The 24,853-nt window shown below is 44.1% G+C and overlaps 1 protein-coding gene across 3 annotated transcripts in view; it reads right to left on the minus strand.

Moving 5' to 3' along the window:
• The window catches only part of DYSF (dysferlin), a 438,078-nt gene that overhangs the window by 188,746 nt on the left and 224,479 nt on the right, over positions 1-24,853 (minus strand). For all 3 annotated transcript variants that reach the window (XM_056552799.1, XM_056552788.1, XM_056552789.1), the window contains exons 20-24: positions 20,763-20,940; positions 8,659-8,783; positions 7,448-7,554; positions 6,634-6,826; positions 2,046-2,201 (exon numbers count right to left, since the gene is read on the minus strand). In XM_056552799.1, coding sequence (XP_056408774.1) covers positions 2,046-2,201; positions 6,634-6,826; positions 7,448-7,554; positions 8,659-8,783; positions 20,763-20,940 — 759 coding nt within the window. The remainder of the gene's footprint in view (positions 1-2,045; positions 2,202-6,633; positions 6,827-7,447; positions 7,555-8,658; positions 8,784-20,762; positions 20,941-24,853) is intronic.

Here is a 24,853-nt window from a genome sequence, read left to right on the forward strand (position 1 = left end):
GCTCTTTCAGTGAATAATAAATCCCCTACCCTACCTATATAATATTATTCTATTTTTGAGCCCTTGAGGAAAGTTTCTTTCGGTTACCTAATTCTACTATTGCTAATCCTAACCCTTTACCTTAACCCCTAACCCATTTTAGTTATGCCTATATAGCTCCTGAAAGGAACTATGAGCGTAACAAAGCACCATCAAACTGTAGTCACCTGAAAGGGACTATGAGCGTACCAAAGCACCATCAAACTGTAGTCACCTGAAAGGGACTATGAGCGTACCAAAGCACCACCAAACTGTAGAAAGTGAGTTCACAAGAGCAGAATACTGTGTGTCATCTGCTATCAGCAAAATAAACCTAGACCAGCTATAAAGGGTTTATCCGGGAAGCAGGAAAGCTATTACCTCTCCCTGCTCCTCAGTGGCTTACTTCCATCTCAGTCCACTCTCGGCACTGTAACTTTTTCTCCATTTTAAGGAGGCAGGCTGAGACAGTGGGGCAGGTACTGTATTAAAATCATTGCATGGGAACAAACAGACACACAGTGTTGCCACAACATTGTGAGGCCATTGACCCCTGGACATGGGCATGGTTTTGCCCACCTGCACTGATCACACCATAGTGCTCATCATCATCTTAGCCCTTTACCATTGGACATGGGCATGGCTTTGCCAGTGAAGGATGTTATATTGTCAAGAGGGGACCAAGAAAAAAGTAAGGCATCAGGGAGCGAGGAAAGGTAACACCTGCTCCCCAATAAACCCTTTTAAAATCCCCATAAACATTAGAGAATATCTGAACCTGACAAGTTTGTCAGGGCTAGACAACTGTCTTATATCTATGGTGGCCTCCTGATTCTACCCCAACAGTTAAATTAGGGAGAGAAGGATCGGACATGTTGAATTTCAGGTGCCGGATCTGGGGACTCAAGCCACCAAAGTAATCAAGCAGTGTCTTATCTCTTCCCCCTCTTTGCATGCTGAGCCAAGTTCTCATTAGTGTTGAGCGGCATAGGCCATATTCGAATTTGCGATATTTCGCGAATATATGGATGAATATTCGTCATATATTCGCAATATTCGTGGCCATTTTTTACTATGCGCCATAAAATTCACATGTGCATTCGCCATAAAATTCGCCTGCGCATGCGCAATATCGCGTGCTCTTCAGCAAACATGATCACTCTCATTGGCCCACAAGCTAAAAGAAGGGAGGGATCAATATTCGCATATGTGAATTTCCACGCGTGCGCCAGTCTGATACAGTAACCAGTATTGGAGCCTTGTTTAGACCACATGTTGGAAGCAGGGAGGGATGATCACTGTGATGTGTACTGTGAATTTTTTTTAAAATATTTGTAATTGGGAATATATAGCGCTATATTCGCGATATTCGTGAATATGAGATATTCGTGATAAATATTTTCATTGCGAATATTCACGCCCAACACTAGTGCTCTTGTGTATGGGGGGATAGGAAGAGACAGGGGTGGAATCCCCAGCTATCGTATATGTATGGCTACCATGAGACAGAGATGTTGTTCAATGCTAACCAACAAAGAATTGGTCTATTTGACACCACTGACATACTGATAAACTCAGGACATAGTATGTTATGTCGAGAACATATAGGACAGATATATTGCTAGTACAGGAGCAGGAGCCATACTTTAACCTGACCGCTGGACAATATCACCTAATATACATATATGCATGAAAATATTTCTAAACTGGGACTTTAAATGGAAAAATAAAGTCATCCAACAGCTCTGATACACACTGTACAATAGTCAAACACTAGAGAGAATGTTCATAGAGAAGTCATCAGACTTATTTGTAAAAGAAGAATCTAATTATCAGATAATATCACTTTGTTCTTGGCCGGATTCTACCGATTCTACAAATATTTCGAAAACTCTTGCAGGAAAATTCTGCCCAGATTCTGGTTCCTTTTTCTGTCACATCCAATCTAGCCCATAGCCCAATCACTGCTGACCCCTGCCAGTTAACTTGTACCAAAGAGACTCGCACTAATAGAAATGAAAACATACTTTAAGAAATATCGTCTGAAGTTTTCCGCAGTGCTTGCCGCAACACTTGGCCCCGTTCCTGGAGAAAAGGACTTGATGGGCTGGTATTCTGTAATAAGCCACACGCTTGTCTCCTTGTAACATCCAAATCACTATATCTGGCAAGCTGTTCTGCGGCTGAAAAAAAAGAACAAAAAAAATACGGATTCACGAAATATTAGTGAACCTTTCCAACAAATACATAACAAAATATAGCTGAAAATTGGAAAATTATGGAAAAGAAAAAACCACAACGCAGACAGGCATCATTAACATTTCGTATTATCTGCAAGGAGAACATACGGGAGCTCCTGCCAATAATGGAAAAGATGGGAGAGGCCAAGAAACTTGCTGCCTGGACCTCTGTTGTCTTCATCTGAGACTTTGTCGATGACCACACTTGGCGAAGATTTAGAGACCACCTACTCTTAACCCAAGACTTGATCTTCAACCTAAGCTGAAAGATACAAGAAACCACTGAACTCTATGTCGACTTGAACGCTGAACAATCTTCGGGAGGCACAATTATACTTGTCCTGATGACCTTGTACCACCACAAAAAATGCCACACGTGGGCAAAATTGGCTAAATGGGCCTGTGAAGAATACTGTTTCTTTAGAAAATAATATCGTAAGGAGCTTTATTCAGAAGCAAAAAAGTCATCAAAGTTTTGGTAACTGCGCTATAAAAATCTTTAAGGTCTATTCTGGGCAATTGAGTCTATTTATGTGGTGAGAACATGGCAGCAGCCTGGATCTATCTCAGTAGAACAACTCTGCCATGACTTAGTCACCAAGGTTACATTTTTATAGAAGAATTCCAACTCTCCATTTCAGCAGAAGCAAAATGTGGTTTTAATTGCTCTTCTTACCGTAAGAAGCCATTGATATGCTTTGCTTCATTTTGACCTCTTTTTGCAGATTATTAAATGTGACTTTGCCCCATGATTAATATTACAAAGTACAACTATCCACGCCCCTGGCAGGACCTACTCTTGGTGAAGCTACTGACAGGAGTCATGGATTTGCCAAAAAGGTATCAAATCAGAAAAGTTTTATTTTCCAATTCTTTGTCCAATGCAGATGGAGGGCCCTATGAGGGGAACTTGGATTGCACCAACCTTCTTAACCCATGCATGAAGAACGTGAACCTGCAAGGAGCTCCCTCCTACCATAGGTATCACAGGGGACCAGCCTGATGATCCCCGGCAAATAATGTGAATGTATAAGAAGAACATGAACCTGCAAGGAGCTCCCTTATACCATACGTATCACAGGGTACCAGCCCGCTGAACCCTGGCAAATAATTTGAGTGTATAAGAAGAACATGAACCTGCAGGGAGCTCCCTCCTATTATAGGTATCACAGGGGACCAGCTTGATGATCCCTGGCAAATAATGTGAGTGTATAAGAAGAACATGAACCTGCAAGGAGCTCCCTTATACCATACGTATCACAGGGGACCAGCCCGATGATCCTCGGCAAATAATGTGAGTGTATAAGAAGAACATGAACCTGCAGGGAGCTCCCTTATACCATAGATATCATGGGACCAACCCAATGATTCCCAACAAATAATGTGAGTGTATAAGAAGAACATGAACCTGCAGGGAGCTCCCTTATACCATAGATATCATGGGACCAACCCAATGATCCCCGACAAATAATGTGAGTGTATAAGAAGAACATGATCCTGCAAGGAGCTCCCTTATACCATACATATCACAGGGGACAGCCCGATGATCCTCGGCAAATAATGCGAGTGTATAAGAAGAACATGAACCTGCAGGGAGCTCCCTTATACCATAGATATCATGGGACAAGCCCTATGATCCCCAGCAAATAATGTGAGTGTATAAGAAGAACATGACCCTGCAAGGAGCTCCCTTATACCATATGTATCACAGGGGACCAGCCCAATGATCCTCCGAGAGTAATGTGAGTGTATATGAAGAACATGAACCTGCAGGGAGCTCGCTTATACCATAGATATCATGGGACCAACCCAATGATTCCCGACAAATAATGTGAGTGTATAAGAAGAACATGATCCTGCAAGGAGCTCCCTTATACCATACGTATCACAGGGGACAGCCCGATGATCCTCGGCAAATAATGCGAGTGTATAAGAAGAACATGATCCTGCAAGGAGCTCCCTTATACCATATGTATCACAGGGGACCAGCCCAATGATCCTCCGAGAGTAATGTGAGTGTATATGAAGAACATGAACCTGCAGGGAGCTCGCTTATACCATAGATATCATGGGACCAACCCAATGATTCCCGACAAATAATGTGAGTGTATAAGAAGAACATGATCCTGCAAGGAGCTCCCTTATACCATACGTATCACAGGGGACAGCCCGATGATCCTCGGCAAATAATGCGAGTGTATAAGAAGAACATGAACCTGCAGGGAGCTCCCTTATACCATAGATATCATGGGACCAGCCCTATGATCCCCGGTAAATAATGTGAGTGTATAAGAAGAACACGACCCTGCAAGGAGCTCCCTTATACCATACGTATCACAGGGGACAGCCCGATGATCCTCGGCAAATAATGCGAGTGTATAAGAAGAACATGAACCTGCAGGGAGCTCCCTTATACCATAGATATCATGGGACCAACCCAATGATCCCCGGTAAATAATGTGAGTGTATAAGAAGAACATGACCCTGCAAGGAGCTCCCTTACACCATATGTATCACAGGGGACCAGCCCAATGATCCTCCGAGAGTAATGTGAGTGTATATGAAGAACATGAACCTTCAGTGAGCTCCCTTATACCATAGATATCATGGGACCAGCCCGATAATCTTCAGAGAGTAATGTGAATGTATAAGAAGAACTAGCACTTTGAGGGAGACCATATTTTATGTTTTGGGGGATTGCCTCTCCTGTAGGTATTTCCATGTGTATAATATGAACATAAGTAATAAATGAGTATAAAAAAGTAGAACAGATCAAAGGACAGGGTAAAAATAAGACATGAACACAGCATAATAACTCTATGGACTCTTTGTGATGTGTCAGACAGCAGGAATCTACATACAAACTATCTAGTACGTCTAGTATCTCCATTATGCCGGCCATGTTTAAAAGTCCCAATACCTATTCACCTATTTGGTGGCATTGTAAAAAGATAAACCATTTTGGTGTCAAGTGATAATGCCAAGACCCTGTCCTGCTCTCCCCCAATTTATGTATAAAATTTGTTACGATCTTTTTCAAGGAATTTATCCAACACGTGATGGTTTCATCATTGAACAATAGCTACAATTCTCATCCCTCTGTACTGGGCACCAATCTACCACAGGCTAAGGAAAAGATAGAATTTAGATAGGATGGGGGAACTCTAAATCTGGCAACACACCATACACACCAATTCCAGCTGGATTGGCCAACCATCTAATGTGTATGGGGCTTCTCAACACTCAACTGACAACAGATGTAAGATAAAGAAGGTTCGGGCATTTTGGACTTCAACAACCAATATGCTCCAACTATTTGTTCTAGGGAAGGTAAGCCACATTCACTTCGCTTCCAATTATGAATACAGGCACTGATGGAGAGACATAGCTGAAATATAAGGCCAGCTTTAAACTTAGTTGGTAGCACCAGTTGGTTTGTTTGTTTTTGTCCGAATACTTATGTCAATGCCAAATTTGCCAGATTTTGCTTTTTAAGTGTTTTAAAAATCTGTTGTCACATTCTCATTGAGGGCAGAAAGATGAGGGAAGATTAACCTTTTTTGATTTTAGCACAAGGCCTCAACATAACAAAAATGGGAGAACAGTGTCTTAAAGGAATACTCCACCCCTAGACATCTTATCCCCTATCCAAAGTATAGGGGATAAGATGTCTGATCCCTGACTCCGGACTCCCTGATGCACCCGGCATTAGTTTAGAGCGTCGGGAGCAGCGCCGGAGGCTCGTGACGTCACGGTCACCCCCCTCAATGCAAGTCTATGGGAGGGGGCGTGATGGCCATCACGCCCCCTCCCATAGACTTGCATTGAAGGGGCTTGGCCGTGACGTCACTAGTGGGGAGTGACCATGACGTCAGGGGCCTCCGTCCCACTCTGTGCACCAGATGTCTGGGGTGCCGGGCCCGAGACCGCGGGGGTCCTTTGGATAGGGGATAAGATGTCAGAGTACCCCTTTCCAAATGCATTGTAAGCACTTGTGGGAGGAGGAACATCAATCTGTATCTTCTCGCTTCTCGCACACATTAGACTGAAGTTACGATGTACGTCCTTTGAGTGACACGTAATAACAAACCGATTTAGTCGCCCTATGACACAATGTCATCGCCTGAAAAGAAGTCGGTTGTGTCCGAAATCTTCATTCAATACTTTGACGAAAGATGTTTCATCCACAATCAGAAAGAAATTTCTCAGAAAGGTAATTCATCCTTGGCCCCAGTGTTATTGATCATATAAGACCAGTCTCAATCATGGTAATGGCTAATACGGACTATAATGTGTATGGCTGCAAAAATAATCAAACTACTTCTATGTCTGGACACCCACACAGTTTCCTGTACTTTGAAAGACAAGCTGTTACCTCCTCAGCTAGAGACTTTAGTCTCAGTAACCAGTCCTCCGCCTGCTCCAGCACGACCATGAGCTCACATTCCTCGTGCTTTATCTTCAACGCCGACTGGACGATCTGGCTCAAGTTAGACCGTCGGAGGACATAGATATAAAGGTCCAGGTGGGTAGTTCCAGGTATTGATGGGACATCCGGTAAAGGATAGCTGGACAAAAATAAATAATTAAATAATATTTTAAAATGAGGCTTTTGTGCCCTTGTGGTGCACTGATTCTTATTCTCGCCCGATCCCTAATTCACACCACCCTAATGAATACTTATAATTTCCCTCTAGTGCTGGTGTTAACCCTGGTGAACTGATAAGATGTTTGGTTGTTTTTGCAGCAATTTTGTAAATAATTTTTTAAATCACAGTAAAAATTAGACGTTTTGTCGTAGAAATATTAAGATGTCACATTGCCTTAATGGCGGGCTTCAAATTGTGCGATATGATGTAGATTGATGTGTTGTCCACTGGGCACCATAGCTGCAGATGTGGTGGTTACTGATGGCACATGGAGGTGTGTCATAGCTTCTGTAGGCTGAATCATTGCCTTGTAACCTAATGCTGACTGCCCAAAATTTGCCGGGACATTTAGAACATTGAACTGGTGTAAAGCTAATGATAAATGACCCCCAACCCCTGTGTGCAGCCTTATAGCTATTATGGCTGCCTCAGTAATGGTTACACTCATTTTACACAGTATTTCCCAGTGGATTCATTCAAGCCTAAGTTTGCAAAACAGTGAGAATGAAAGGAAACATGACTATAAAGGGGCCTCTGTACCTGCAGTCACTGATGATGGCATCAACCAGACGACTGACCAACAAGTCCAGGTCATATGGAGAACACTTGGCTTTAACCGCGAGGTGGACCTTTTCCATGTTAGCTTCCTGCAGACAAGGAGAAGCATGTGATAACCACCAAGTACCTCCACGACTTCATGTCCAGCTTAGTCATTGACATATACGTTACGAAAAGAGCCAAATAGTTTTTCTTCCTGTAATGTCCCAGTACAGAACATGGTCCTGTACTACACTTAGGCCCTGTCAGGTGGAGTCCTCAGTGACCTGGGGGCTCCCCTGCAGTGTCTCCCCTGCTGTTAGCACAATGATATTTATTGTAATAGGTATATAGTCAGTATGCTAATGTGTAGACAGTATAAAGGACTAATGTAATTGTCTAAAGGACCTGTGAGATGTCACATGTTATGTTTATGTTACCCAGAGAGCACCAGCTTAACACATGACCCGCAGCTTGACCTATGGGCTTTTGGCTCAGCCCCCTTTATAAGGGGGCAGCCATTACATTTAGCTTTCTTTTCTCTCTCTTTCTACTGGGGTACAGTCAAGACCAGATGTCTCAGTGCTCGTGTCCAGCTCCCTGGAAGGCCTCAAATCTACAGTCACTTCCAGTAAGTCAAGTCTATGTCTGCTGTCGCTACCTGCAGTACAGTCAAGCCTAAAGTCAATGATCTAAAGTCCATTACAGGTATAATTGGTCCCAGCAAGCTGCGAGGTCCTTCTGTGTTTCTGGCCACCTCTCTGGGATTCTGGCCAAGCTGTAGAGACTATAACAACTATCTGACCTCAGTAAAGTCTTCGTTAAAACATAACCTGGTCGTGGACTCTCATTTCACTGACTAGTTTGGGTGGTTCCCGATACCCAAAAAACACTCTGGCATCACGTACATTAGGGGTTAATAACACCTTGACCCTGGGGTTAATACCATCTGCCCCATCCCCCTACACCGCTACACCCCGTGGTCCCGCCATTCACCGTTTCTCACCACATTCCCATACACCAAGCCCCTGCCAATTCAAAAAGGTGTCCAAATTTGTTCTTGCTCTGCTCCCATACGTGTAACAGCTTTACTGTTTTCATACCCCAAGTGTCATTGTGTCATTTTCCTCTAATGCAGAAATATCTATGTGTTATAGATACATAAAAAGCTCACACATTTGGATACAGAACAAAAGCTTATAGCTTAAACCTACCAGATTGTCTACTGCATGATGGAGAATGTTCTGTGCATCAGTCCTATACCAGATATCTTCCCAATGAGAAGACAGAACAACCACAGGTTTTACATTGCCCCATGGGAGGTAGTAATACTGACAGCCTGAAAACAGAGAAAGCATACTAATTCAAAGTGATGTTTCAGGAAAAGATAACTACTATAATACTGCCTCCAATTTATAAGGAAATGACTACTATAATACTGCTCCTATATACAAGAATATAAGTACTATAATACTGTTCCTATATACAAGAATATAACTACTATAATACTGTTCCTATATACAAGAATATAACTACTATAATACTGCTCCTATATACAAGAATATAACTACTATAATACTGTCCGCTATGTACAAGAATATAACTTCTATAATACTGCCTCCTATATACAAGAATATAACTACTATAATCCTGCTCCTATATGCAAGAATATAACTTCTATAATACTACTCCTATATACAAGAATATAACTACTATAATACTGCCTCCTATATAGAAGAATATAACTACTATAATACTGCCTCCTATGTACAAGAATATAACTACTATAATACTGCCTCCTATATACAAGAATATAACTACTATAATACTGCCTCATATATACAAGAATATAACTACTATAATACTGCCTCATATATACAAGAATATAACTACTATAATACTGCTCCTATATACTAGAATACAACTACTATAATACTGCCTCCTATATATAAGAATATTACTATTATAATACTGCCTCTTATATACAAGAATATAACTACTATAATACTGCTCCTATATACAAGAATATAACTACTATAATACTGCCTCCTATGTACAAGAATATAACTTCTATAATACTGCCTCCTATACACAAGAATATAACTACTATAATCCTGCTCCTATATACAAGAATATAACTTCTATAATACTGCCTCATATATACAAGAATATAACTACTATAATACCGCCTCCTATATACAAGAATATAACTACTATAATACTGCTTCCTATATACAAGAATATAACTACTATAATACTGCTCCTATATACAAGAATATAACTACTACAGTGCATAGTGAAAGTATTCGGCCCCTATGAACTTTTCGACCTTTTGCCACATTTCAGGCTTCAAACATAAAGATATAAAACTGTCATTTTTTGTGAAGAATCAGCAACAAGTGGGACACAATCATGAAGTGGAACGAAATTTATTGAATATTTCAAACTTTGTTAACAAATAAAAAACTGAAAAATTGGGCGTTCAAAATTATTCAGCCCCTTTACTTTCAGTGCAGCAAACTCTCTCCAGAAGTTCAGTGAGGATCTCTGATTGATCCAATATTGACCTAAATGACTAATGATGATAAATAGTATCCACCTGTGTGTAATCAAGTCTCCGTATAAATGCACCTGCACTGTGATGGTCTCAGAGGCCCGTTTAAAGCGCAGAGAGCATCATGAAGAACAAGGAACACACCAGGCAGGTCCGAGATACTGTTGTGGAGAAGTTTAAAGCCGGATTTGGATACAAAAAAAATTCCCAAGCTTTAAACATCCCAAGGAGCACTGTGCAAGCGATAATATTGAAATGGAAGGAGTATCAGACCACTGCACATCTACGAAGACCTGGCCGTCCTTCTAAACTTTCAGCTCATACAAGGAGAAGACTGATCAGAGATGCAGCCAAGAGGCCCATGATCCCTCTGGATGAACTGCAGAGATCTACAGCTGAGGTGGGAGACTCTGTCCATAGGACAACAATCAGTCGTATACTGCACAAATCTGGCCTTTATGGAAGAGTGGAAAGAAGAAAGCCATTTCTTAAAGATATCCATAAAAAGTGTTGTTTAAAGTTTGCCACAAGCCACCTGGGAGACACCAAACATGTGGAAGAAGGTGCTCTGGTCAGATGAAACCAAAATCCAACTTTTTGGCAACAATGCAAAACGTTATGTTTGGCGTAAAAGCAACACAGCTCATCACTCTGAACACACCATCCCCACTGTCAAACATGGTGGTGGCAGCATCATGGTTTGGGCTTTTCTTCAGCAGGGACAGGGAAGATGGTTAAAATTAATGGGAAGATGGATGCAGCCAAATACAGGACCATTCTGGAAGAAAACCTGATGGAGTCTGCAAAAGACCTGAGACTGGGACGGAGATTTGTCGTCCAACAAGACAATGATCCAAAACATAAAGCAAAATCTACAATGAAATGGTTCACAAATAAACATATCCAGGTATTAGAATGGCCAAGTCAAAGTCCAGACCTGAATCCAATCGAGAATCTGTGGAAAGAATTGAAAACTGCTGTTCACAAACGCTTTCCATCCAACCTCACTGAGCTCCAGCTGTTCACAAACGCTCTCCATCCAACCTCACTGAGCTCCAGCTGTTCACAAACGCTCTCCATCCAACCTCACTGAGCTCCAGCTGTTCACAAATGCTCTCCATCCAACCTCACTGAGCTCCAGCTGTTCACAAACGCTCTCCATCCAACCTCACTGAGCTCCAGCTGTTCACAAACGCTCTCCATCCAACCTTACTGAGCTCCAGCTGTTCACAAACGCTCTCCATCCAACCTCACTGAGCTCCAGCTGTTCACAAACGCTCTCCATCCAACCTTACTGAGCTCCAGCTGTTCATAAATGCTCTCCATCCAACCTCACTGAGCTCCAGCTGTTCACAAACGCTCTCCATCCAACCTCACTGAGCTCCAGCTGTTCACAAACGCTCTCCATCCAACCTCACTGAGCTCCAGCTGTTCACAAACGCTTTCCATCCAACCTCACTGAGCTCCAGCTGTTCACAAACGCTCTCCATCCAACCTCACTGAGCTCCAGCTGTTCACAAACGCTCTCCATCCAACCTCACTGAGCTCCAGCTGTTCACAAACGCTCTCCATCCAACCTCACTGAGCTCCAGCTGTTCACAAACGCTCTCCATCCAACCTCACTGAGCTCCAGCTGTTCACAAACGCTCTCCATCCAACCTCACTGAGCTCCAGCTGTTCACAAACGCTCTCCATCCAACCTCACTGAGCTCCAGCTGTTCACAAACGCTTTCCATCCAACCTCACTGAGCTCCAGCTGTTCACAAACGCTCTCCATCCAACCTCACTGAGCTCCAGCTGTTCACAAACGCTCTCCATCCAACCTCACTGAGCTCCAGCTGTTTTGCAAGGAGGAATGGGCAAACATTTCAGTTTCTCGATGTGCAAAACTGATAGAGACATACCCCAAGTGACTGACAGCTGTAATCACAGCAAAAGGTGGCGCTACAAAGTATTAACTAAAAGGGGCTGAATAATTTTGCACGCCCAATTTTTCTGTCTTTTATTTGTTAAAAAAGTTTGAAATATCCAATAAATTTCGTTCCACTCGCCACGGCCACCTGGATGTGGCAGGTCCCTAACATCCCTAGCATAAAATGGCGTGGCACCACACGGCGACCACCACCGCCACCACACCAGTGCCCACGGGAGGGGGACGACCCGCTGGCCGAGCAGCCCCAAATGCCCCTCGAACCAGCCCACGGGACGCCCCCCCACGCAGACATGGTGCCACGGTGGGAGCAGCCGCCTTGCAGTACCACACCAATGTGAACAGGGTGTAATGGTTCACTCACCATGTGCCTCCAGCCAGAGACTGGAAGCCTAGCCAGGAAGGGAGGGGCCCTAGAGCACTTCCTGCTCACTTATATGTGCAAGGGCCATGGTGAGTGAACCATTACACCCTGTTCGCATTGGTGTGGTACTGCGTGGCGGCTGCTCCCGCCGTGGCGCCGAGTTTGCATGGGGGGGGGGCGTCCCTTGGGCTGGTTCGAGTGGCATTTGGGGCTACTCGGCCAGCGGGTCGTCCCCCTCCCGTGGGCACTGGTGTCGTGGCGGTGGTGGTCGCCGAGTGATGCCGCGGCATTTTATGCTAGGGATGTTAGGGACCCGCCACATCCAGGTGGCCGTGACGAGGCTGGCGGGCTTCATGCACTTTATGATCATAAAGTACACAAACGACCTGTTTGTTCTATATATATTGCTGAGAAGCGTTAGATCATTTGTGCATGTTGTGGATGTGCGACCATGTCTCTCTTTTTGTCTCTGTATCCACATAACTACTATAATACTGCCTCCTATATACAAGAATATAACTACTATAATACTGCTCCTATATACAAGAAAATAACTACTATAATACTGCTTCTATATACAAGAATATAACTACTATAATACAGCTCCAATATACAAGAATATAACTACTATAATACAGCTCCTATATACAAGAATATAACTACTATAATACTGCCCCTATATACAAGAATATAACTACTATAATAATGCCCCTATATACAAGAATATAACTACTATAAAACTGCCCCTATATACAAGAATATAACTACTATAATACTGCTCCTATATACAAGAATATAACTACTATAATACTGCTCCTATATACAAGAATATAACTACTATAATACAGCTCCTATATACAAGAATATAACTACTATAATACTGCCCCTATATACAAGAATATAACTACTATAATAATGCCCCTATATACAAGAATATAACTACTATAAAACTGCCCCTATATACAAGAATATAACTACTATAATACTGCTCCTATATACAAGAATATAACTACTATAATACTGCTCCTATATACAAGAATATAACTACTATAATACAGCTCCTATATACAAGAATATAACTACTATAATACTGCTCCTATATACAAGAATATAACTACTATAATACTGCCTCCTATATACAAGAATATAACTACTATAATACTGCTCCTATATACAAGAATATAACTAATATAATACTGCTCCTATATACAAGAATATAACTACTATAATACTGCTTCTATATATAAGAATATAACTACTATAATACTGCTCCTATATACAAGAATATAACTACTATCATACTGCCTACTGTTACGCCGAGCGCTCCGGGTCCCCGCTCCTCCCCGGAGCGCTCGCTACACTCTCCCCACTGCAGCGCTCCGGTCAGTTCCACTGACCCGGGGCGCTGCGATTCCGCTTCCAGCCGGGATGCGATTCGCGATGCGGGTAGCGCCCGCTCGCGATGCGCACCCCGGCTCCCGTACCTGACTCGCTCTCCCTCGGTCCTGTCCCGGCGCGCGCGGCCCCGCTCCCTAGGGCGCGCGCGCGCCGGGTCTTTGCGATTTAAAGGGCCACTGCGCCGCTGATTGGCGCAGTGATTCCAATTAGTGTGTTCACCTGTGCACTTCCCTATATCACCTCACTTCCCCTGCACTCCCTTGCCGGATCTTGTTGCCATCGTGCCAGTGAAAGCGTTTCCTTGTGTGTTCCTAGCCTGTGTTCCAGACCTCCTGCCGTTGCCCCTGACTACGATCCTTGCTGCCTGCCCCGACCTTCTGCTACGTCCGACCTTGCTTCTGTCTACTCCCTTGTACCGCGCCTATCTTCAGCAGCCAGAGAGGTTGAGCCGTTGCTAGTGGATACGACCTGGTCACTACCGCCGCAGCAAGACCATCCCGCTTTGCGGCGGGCTCTGGTGAAAACCAGTAGTGACTTAGAACCGATCCACTAGCACGGTCCACGCCAATCCCTCTCTGGCACAGAGGATCCACTACCTGCCAGCCGGCATCGTGACAGTAGATCCGGCCATGGATCCCGCTGAAGTTCCTCTGCCAGTTGTCGCTGACCTCACCACGGTGGTCGCCCAGCAGTCACAACAGATAGCGCAACAAGGCCAACAGCTGTCTCAACTGACCGTTATGCTACAGCAGTTACTACCACAGCTTCAGCAGTCATCTCCTCCGCCAGCTCCTGCACCTCCTCCGCAGCGAGTGGCCGCTCCTGGTCTACGCCTATCCTTACCGGATAAATTTGATGGGGACTCTAAGTTTTGCCGTGGCTTTCTTTCCCAATGTTCCCTGCATCTGGAGATGATGTCGGACCAGTTTCCCACTGAAAGGTCTAAGGTGGCTTTCGTAGTCAGCCTTCTGTCTGGAAAAGCCCTGTCTTGGGCCACACCGCTCTGGGACCGCAATGACCCCGTCACTGCCTCTGTACACTCCTTCTTCTCGGAAATCCGAAGTGTCTTTGAGGAACCTGCCCGAGCCTCTTCTGCTGAGACTGCCCTGTTGAACCTGGTCCAGGGTAATTCTTCCGTTGGCGAGTATGCCGTACAATTCCGTACTCTTGCTTCAGAATTATCCTGGAATAATGAGGCCCTCTGCGCGACCTTTAAAAAAGGCCTATCCAGCAACATTAAAGATGTTCTGGCCGCACGAGAAATCCCTGCTAATCTACATGAACTCATTCACCTTGCTACTCGCATTGACATGCGTTTTTCCGAAAGGCGTCAGGAGCTCCGCCAGGATATGGACTCTGTTCGCACGAGGCGTTTCTTCTCCTCGGCTCCTCTCTCCTCTGGTCCTCTGCAATCCGTTTCTGTGCCTCCCGCCGTGGAGGCTATGCAGGTCGACCGGTCTCGCCTGACACCTCAAGAGAGGACACGACGCCGCATGGAGAACCTCTGCCTGTACTGTGCTAGTACCGAACACTTCCTGAGGGATTGTCCTATCCGTCCTCCCCGCCTGGAAAGACGTACGCTGACTCCGCACAAAGGTGAGACAGTCCTTGATGTCTACTCTGCTTCTCCACGTCTTACTGTGCCTGTGCGGATGTCTGCCTCTGCCTTCTCCTTCTCTACTATGGCCTTCTTGGACTCTGGATCTGCAGGAAATTTTATTTTGGCCTCTCTCGTCAACAGGTTCAACATCCCAGTGACCAGTCTCGCCAGACCCCTTTACATCAATTGTGTAAACAATGAAAGATTGGACTGTACCATACGTTTCCGCACGGAGCCCTTTCTAATGAGCATCGGATCTCATCACGAGAGGATTGAACTTTTGGTCCTCCCCAATTGCACTTCTGAAATTCTCCTTGGACTTCCCTGGCTTCAACTTCATTCCCCAACCCTGGATTGGTCCACTGGGGAGATCAAGAGTTGGGGGCCCTCTTGTTCCAAGGACTGTTTAAAACCGGTTCCCAGTAACCCTTGCCGTGACTCTGTGGTTCCTCCAGTAACCGGTCTCCCTAAGGCCTATATGGACTTTGCGGATGTTTTCTGCAAAAAACAAGCTGAGACTCTACCTCCTCACAGGCCTTATGATTGTCCTATCGACCTCCTCCCGGGCACTACTCCACCCCGGGGCAGAATTTATCCTCTCTCTGCCCCAGAGACTCTTGCCATGTCTGAATACGTCCAGGAAAATTTAAAAAAGGGCTTTATCCGTAAATCCTCCTCTCCTGCCGGAGCCGGATTTTTCTTTGTGTCCAAAAAAGATGGCTCCCTACGTCCTTGCATTGACTACCGCGGTCTTAATAAAATCACGGTTAAGAACCGCTACCCCCTACCCCTCATCTCTGAACTCTTTGATCGCCTCCAAGGTGCCCACATCTTTACTAAACTGGACTTAAGAGGTGCCTATAACCTCATCCGCATCAGAGAGGGGGATGAGTGGAAAACGGCATTTAACACCAGAGATGGACACTTTGAGTATCTGGTCATGCCCTTTGGCCTGTGCAACGCCCCTGCTGTCTTCCAGGACTTTGTTAATGAAATTTTTCGTGATCTTTTATACTCCTGTGTTGTTGTATATCTGGACGATATCCTAATTTTTTCTGCCAATCTAGAAGAACACCGCCAGCATGTCCGTATGGTTCTTCAAAGACTTCGTGACAATCAACTCTATGCCAAAATTGAGAAATGTCTGTTTGAATGCCAATCTCTTCCTTTTCTAGGATACTTGGTTTCTGGCCAGGGACTACAAATGGATCCAGACAAACTCTCTGCCGTCTTAGATTGGCCACGCCCCTCCGGACTCCGTGCTATCCAACTTTTTTTGGGGTTCGCCAATTATTACAGGCAATTTATTCCACATTTTTCTACCGTTGTGGCTCCTATCGTGGCTTTAACAAAAAAAAATGCCGATCCCAAGTCTTGGCCTCCTCAAGCGGAAGACGCCTTTAAACGACTCAAGTCTGCCTTTTCTTCGGCTCCCGTGCTCTCCAGACCTGACCCTTCCAAACCCTTCCTATTGGAGGTTGATGCCTCCTCAGTGGGAGCTGGAGCTGTTCTTCTACAAAAAAATTCTTCCGGGCATGCTGTCACTTGTGGTTTTTTTTCTAGGACCTTCTCTCCGGCGGAGAGGAACTACTCCATCGGGGATCGAGAGCTTCTAGCCATCAAATTAGCACTTGAGGAATGGAGGCATCTGCTGGAGGGATCAAGATTTCCAGTTATTATTTACACCGATCACAAGAACCTCTCCTACCTCCAGTCTGCCCAACGGCTGAATCCTCGCCAGGCCCGGTGGTCTCTGTTCTTTGCCCGATTTAATTTTGAAATTCACTTTCGGCCTGCCGATAAGAACATTAGGGCCGATGCTCTCTCTCGTTCCTCGGATGCCTCAGAAGTTGAACTCTCTCCGCAACACATCATTCCTCCTGACTGCCTGATCTCCACTTCTCCAGCCTCCATCAGGCAAACTCCTCCAGGAAAGACCTTTGTTTCTCCACGCCAACGCCTCGGAATCCTCAAATGGGGTCACTCCTCCCATCTCGCAGGTCATGTGGGCATCAAGAAATCTGTGCAACTCATCTCCCGCTTCTATTGGTGGCCGACTCTGGAGACGGATGTTGTGGACTTTGTGCGAGCCTGCACTATCTGTGCCCGGGATAAGACTCCTCGCCAGAAGCCCGCTGGCTTTCTTCATCCCCTGCCTGTCCCCGAACAGCCTTGGTCTCTGATTGGTATGGATTTTATTACTGATTTACCCTCTTCCCGTGGCAACACTGTTATTTGGGTGGTCGTTGATCGATTCTCCAAAATGGCACATTTCATCCCTCTTCCTGGTCTTCCTTCAGCGCCTCAGTTGGCTAAACAATTTTTTGTACACATTTTTCGTCTTCACGGGTTGCCTACGCAGATCGTCTCGGATAGAGGCGTCCAATTCGTGTCTAAATTCTGGAGGGCTCTTTGTAAACAACTCAAGATTAAATTAAATTTTTCTTCTGCATATCATCCCCAATCCAATGGACAAGTAGAAAGAATTAACCAGGTCTTGGGTGATTATTTACGACATTTTGTTTCCTCCCGCCAGGATGACTGGGCAGATCTCCTGCCATGGGCCGAATTCTCGTATAACTTCAGAGTCTCTGAATCTTCCTCCAAATCCCCATTTTTCGTGGTGTACGGCCGTCACCCTCTTCCCCCCCTCCCTACCCCCTTGCCCTCTGGTCTGCCCGCTGTGGATGAAATTTCTCGTGACCTTTCCATCATATGGAGAGAGACCCAAAATTCTCTCTTACAGGCTTCATCACGCATGAAGAAGTTCGCGGATAAGAAAAGAAGAGCTCCTCCCATTTTTTCCCCTGGAGACAAGGTATGGCTCTCCGCTAAATATGTCCGCTTCCGTGTCCCTAGCTACAAGTTGGGACCACGCTATCTTGGTCCTTTCAAAATTTTGTGTCAGATTAATCCTGTCTCTTACAAACTTCTTCTTCCTCCTTCTCTTCGTATCCCTAATGCCTTTCACGTTTCTCTTCTTAAACCACTCATCATTAACCGTTTCTCTCCCAAATCTGTTCCTCCCACTCCTGTTTCCGGCTCCTCGGACATCTTCTCCGTCAAGGAGATCCTAGCTTCTAAAAAGGTCAGAGGGAAAACCTTTTTTTTAGTGGATTGGGAGGGTTGTGGTCCAGAAGAGAGATCCTGGGAACCTGAGGACAACATCCTAGACAAAAGTCTGCTCCTCAGGTTCTCAGGCTCTAAGAAGAGGGGGAGACCCAAGGGGGGGGGTACTGTTACGCCGAGCGCTCCGGGTCCCCGCTCCTCCCCGGAGCGCTCGCTACACTCTCCCCACTGCAGCGCTCCGGTCAGTTCCACTGACCCGGGGCGCTGCGATTCCGCTTCCAGCCGGGATGCGATTCGCGATGCGGGTAGCGCCCGCTCGCGATGCGCACCCCGGCTCCCGTACCTGACTCGCTCTCCCTCGGTCCTGTCCCGGCGCGCGCGGCCCCGCTCCCTAGGGCGCGCGCGCGCCGGGTCTTTGCGATTTAAAGGGCCACTGCGCCGCTGATTGGCGCAGTGATTCCAATTAGTGTGTTCACCTGTGCACTTCCCTATATCACCTCACTTCCCCTGCACTCCCTTGCCGGATCTTGTTGCCATCGTGCCAGTGAAAGCGTTTCCTTGTATGTTCCTAGCCTGTGTTCCAGACCTCCTGCCGTTGCCCCTGACTACGATCCTTGCTGCCTGCCCCGACCTTCTGCTACGTCCGACCTTGCTTCTGTCTACTCCCTTGTACCGCGCCTATCTTCAGCAGCCAGAGAGGTTGAGCCGTTGCTAGTGGATACGACCTGGTCACTACCGCCGCAGCAAGACCATCCCGCTTTGCGGCGGGCTCTGGTGAAAACCAGTAGTGACTTAGAACCGATCCACTAGCACGGTCCACGCCAATCCCTCTCTGGCACAGAGGATCCACTACCTGCCAGCCGGCATCGTGACACCTACTATGTATAAGAATATAACTACTATAATACTGCTACCTATAAACAAGAATATAACTACTATAATACTGCTCCTATATACAAGAATATAACTACTATAATACTGCTCCTATATACAAGAATATAACTACTATAATAATGCCCCTATATACAAGAATATAACTACTATAAAACTGCCCCTATATACAAGAATATAACTACTATAATACTGCTCCTATATACAAGAATATAACTACTATAATACTGCTCCTATATACAAGAATATAACTACTATAATACAGCTCCTATATACAAGAATATAACTACTATAATACTGCCCCTATATACAAGAATATAACTACTATAATAATGCCCCTATATACAAGAATATAACTACTATAAAACTGCCCCTATATACAAGAATATAACTACTATAATACTGCTCCTATATACAAGAATATAACTACTATAATACTGCTCCTATATACAAGAATATAACTACTATAATACAGCTCCTATATACAAGAATATAACTACTATAATACTGCTCCTATATACAAGAATATAACTACTATAATACTGCCTCCTATATACAAGAATATAACTACTATAATACTGCCTCCTATATACAAGAATATAACTACTATAATACTGCTCCTATATACAAGAATATAACTACTATAATACTGCTCCTATATACAAGAATATAACTACTATAATACTGCTTCTATATATAAGAATATAACTACTATAATACTGCTCCTATATACAAGAATATAACTACTATCATACTGCCTACTATGTATAAGAATATAACTACTATAATACTGCTCCCTATAAACAAGAATATAACTACTATAATACTGCTCCTATATACAAGAATATAACTACTATAATACTGCTCCTATATACAAGAATATAACTACTATAATACTGCTCCTATATACAAGAATATAACTACTATAATACTGCTCCTATATACAAGAATATAACTACTATAATACTGCTCCTATGTACAAGAATATAACTACTATAATACTTCCTCCTATATACAAGAATATAACTACTATAAGACTGCTCCTATATACAAGAATATAACTACTATAATACTGTCTCCTATATACAAGAATATAATTACTATAATACTGTCTCCTATATACAAGAATATAACTACTATAATACTGCTCCTATATGCAAGAATATAACTACTATAATACTGCTTGTTATATATAAGAATATAACTCCTATAATACTGCCCCTGTATGTAAGAATATTACTAATATAACAGAGGATATTACATTGGCATACAGTCGGTGACCCTGGATATAGTTATATACTGTATATTATTTTAGGTTATAATTAGTTATAATGAGAGATCTGCACATTATACATGAACACCTATGGGGTCCCATGATCAGGAAGCGTGAGCTCGGTGACTGTGCGGTATACATTCTCCAGGTCGCACACACAGCCTATTTGTCACCAATTACCGTGATACCGTACCGTGAGCCCAGACATGTATTATTAACACATCATACACGTGTCTCACCATCGAATACAGCTCTGCTGTACTGAGTAGTAGAGGCCAGGGGTAAGCAGGTGGTGTCAAACTTATTGCCGTAGTTCCCGATGCTGACTTCAAACTGAATGGCGTCATCCACGTCCTGGAGCATGGTCGCCGAATAGAAGGCAGCGAAGAGGCAGTACTTCCTTCTGCGCAGATATTTCTAGGAGATAAAAGGATTTATAGCAAAAGTGTTCAGTCTAAAGGGTTAACATCAAGAAGATGGAAGAAGGGCACTGGACCCTGTACAAGGCACCGGGGTAAAAATGATGACACTTATGTAAGGAATATTACATGGGCACCGTATGGCATTTATGTAAGGAATACTATATGGGCACTGTATGGCACTTATGTAAGGAATACTACATGGGCACTATATGGCACTTATGTAAGGAATACTACATGGGCACTGTACGGCACTTATGTAAGGAATACTACATGGGCACTGTATGGCACTTATGTAAGGAATACTATATGGGCATTGTATGGCACTTATGTAAGGAATACTACATGGGCACTATATGGCACTTATGTAAGGAATACTACATGGGCACTGTACGGCACTTATGTAAGGAATACTACATGGGCACTGTATGGCACTTATGTAAGGAATACTATATGAGCACTGTATGTCACTTATGTAAGGAATACTATATGGGCACTGTATGGCATTTATGTAAGGAATACTACATGGGCAATGTATGGCATTTATGTAGGGAATACTACATGGGCACCGTATGTCACTTATGTAAGGAATACTACATGGGCAATGTATGGCATTTATGTAAGGAATACTATATGAGCAATGTATGGCACTTATGTAAGGAATACTACATGGGCACTGTATGGCACTTATGTGAGGAATACTGTCACGATGCCGGCTGGCAGGTAGTGGATCCTCTGTGCCGGAGAGGGATTGGCGTGGACCGTGCTAGTGGATCGGTTCTAAGTCACTACTGGTTTTCACCAGAGCCCGCCGCAAAGCGGGATGGTCTTGCTGCGGCGGTAGTGACCAGGTCGTATCCACTAGCAACGGCTCACCTCTCTGGCTGCTGAAGATAGGCGCGGTACAAGGGAGTAGACAGAAGCAAGGTCGGACGTAGCAGAAGGTCGAGGCAGGCAGCAAGGATCGTAGTCAGGGGCAACGGCAGGAGGTCTGGAACACAGGCTAGGAACACACAAGGAAACGCTTTCACTGGCACAATGGCAACAAGATCCGGCAAGGGAGTGCAGGGGAAGTGAGGTTATATAGGGAAGTGCACAGGTGAACACACTAATTGGAATCACTGCGCCAATCAGCGGCGCAGTGGCCCTTTAAATCGCAAAGACCCGGCGCGCGCGCGCGCCCTAGGGAGCGGGGCCGCGCGCGCCGGGACAGGACCGAGGGAGAGCGAGTCAGGTACGGGAGCCGGGGTGCGCATCGCGAGCGGGCGCTACCCGCATCGCGAATCGCATCCCGGCTGGAAGCGGAATCGCAGCGCCCCGGGTCAGTGGATCTGACCGGAGCGCTGCAGTGGGGAGAGTGTAGCGAGCGCTCCGGGGAGGAGCGGGGACCCGGAGCGCTCCGCGTAACAAATACTATATGGGCACTGTATGACACTTATGTAAGGAATACTACATGGGCACTGTATGACACTTATGTAAGGAATACTACATGGGCACTGTATGGCACTTATGTAAGGAATACTATATGAGCACTGTATGGCACTTATGTAAAGAATACTATATGGGCACTGTATGGCACTTATGTAAGGAATATTACATGGGCACTGTATGGCACTTATGTAAGGAATACTATATGGGCACTGTATGGCACTTATGTAAGGAATACTACATGGGCACTGTATGGCACTTATGTAAGGAATACTATATGGGCACTGTATGGCACTTATGTAAGGAATACTATATGGGCACTGTATGGCACTTATGTAAGGAATACTATATGAGCACTGTATGGCGCTTATGTAAGGAATACTACATGGGCACTGTATGTCACTTATGTAAGGAATACTACATGGGCACTGTATGGCACTTATGTAAGGAATACTATATGGGCACTGTATGGCACTTATGTAAGGAATACTACATGGGCATTGTATGGCACTTATGTAAGGAATACTATATGGGCACTGTATGGCACTTATGTAAGGAATACTATATGAGCACTGTATGGCACTTATGTAAGGAATACTATATGGGCACTGTATGGCACTTATGTAAGGAATACTATATGGGCACTGTATGGCACTTATGTAAGGAATACTACATGGGCACTGTATGGCACTTATGTAAGGAATACTATATGAGCACTGTATGGCACTTATGTAAGGAATACTACATGGGCACTGTATGGCACTTATGTAAGGAATACTACATGGGCACTGTATGGCCGTTATGTAAGAAATACTACATGGGCACTGTATGGCACTTATGTAAGGAATACTACATGGGCACTGTATGGCATTTATGTAAGGAATACTATATGAGCACTGTATGGCACTTATGTAAGGAATACTACATGGGCATTGTATGTCACTTATGTAAGGAATACTACATGGGCACTGTATGGCACTTATGTAAGGAATACTACATGGGCACTGTATGGCACTTATGTAAGGAAGACTACATGGGCACTGTATGGCACTTATGTAAGGAATACTACATGGGCACTGTATGTCACTTATGTAAGGAATACTACATGGGCACTGTATGTCACTTATGTAAGGAATACTACATGGGCACTGTATGGAACTTATGTAAGGAATACTACATGGGCACTGTATGTCACTTATGTAAGGAATACTACATGGGCACTGTATGTCACTTATGTAAGGAATACTACATGGGCACTGTATGGCACTTATGTAAGGAATACTACATGGGCATTGTATGGCACTTATGTAAGGAATACTATATGGGCACTGTATGGCACTTATGTAAGGAATACTATATGAGCACTGTATGGCACTTATGTAAGGAATACTATATGGGCACTGTATGGCACTTATGTAAGGAATACTATATGGGCACTGTATGGCACTTATGTAAGGAATACTACATGGGCACTGTATGGCACTTATGTAAGGAATACTACATGGGCACTGTATGGCACTTATGTAAGGAATACTACATGGGCACCGTATGGCATTTATGTAAGGAATACTATATGAGCACTGTATGGCACTTATGTAAGGAATACTACATGGGCACTGTATGGCACTTATGTAAGGAATACTACATGGGCACTGTATGGCACTTATGTAAGGAATACTACATGGGCACCGTATGGCATTTATGTAAGGAATACTACATGGGCACTGTATGGCACTTATGTAAGGAATACTATATGAGCACTGTATGGCACTTATGTAAGGAATACTATATGGGCACTGTATGGCACTTATGTAAGGAATACTACATGGGCACTGTATGGCACTTATGTAAGGAATACTACATGGGCACTGTATGTCACTTATGTAAGGAATACTACATGGGCACTGTATGACACTTATGTAAGGAATACTACATGGGCACTGTATGGCACTTATGTAAGGAATACTATATGAGCACTGTATGGCACTTATGTAAAGAATACTATATGGGCACTGTATGGCACTTATGTAAGGAATACTACATGGGCACTGTATGGCACTTATGTAAGGAATACTACATGGGCACTGTATGGCATTTATGTAAGGAATACTATATGGGCACTGTATGTCACTTATGTAAGGAATACTACATGGGCACTGTATGGCACTTATGTAAGGAATACTATATGAGCACTGTATGTCACTTATGTAAGGAATACTATATGAGCACTGTATGTCACTTATGTAAGGAATACTATATGAGCACTGTATGTCACTTATGTAAGGAATACTACATGGGCACTGTATGGCACTTATGTAAGGAATACTATATGAGCACTGTATGACACTTATGTAAGGAATACTACATGGGCACTGTATGACACTTATGTAAGGAATACTACATGGGCACCGTATGGCATTTATGTAAGGAATAATACATGGGCACTGTATGTCACTTATGTAAGGAATACTATATGGGCACTG

Source organism: Hyla sarda, chromosome 1 (assembly GCF_029499605.1).
Source record: "Hyla sarda isolate aHylSar1 chromosome 1, aHylSar1.hap1, whole genome shotgun sequence".
NCBI classification, from domain to species: domain Eukaryota; kingdom Metazoa; phylum Chordata; class Amphibia; order Anura; family Hylidae; genus Hyla; species Hyla sarda.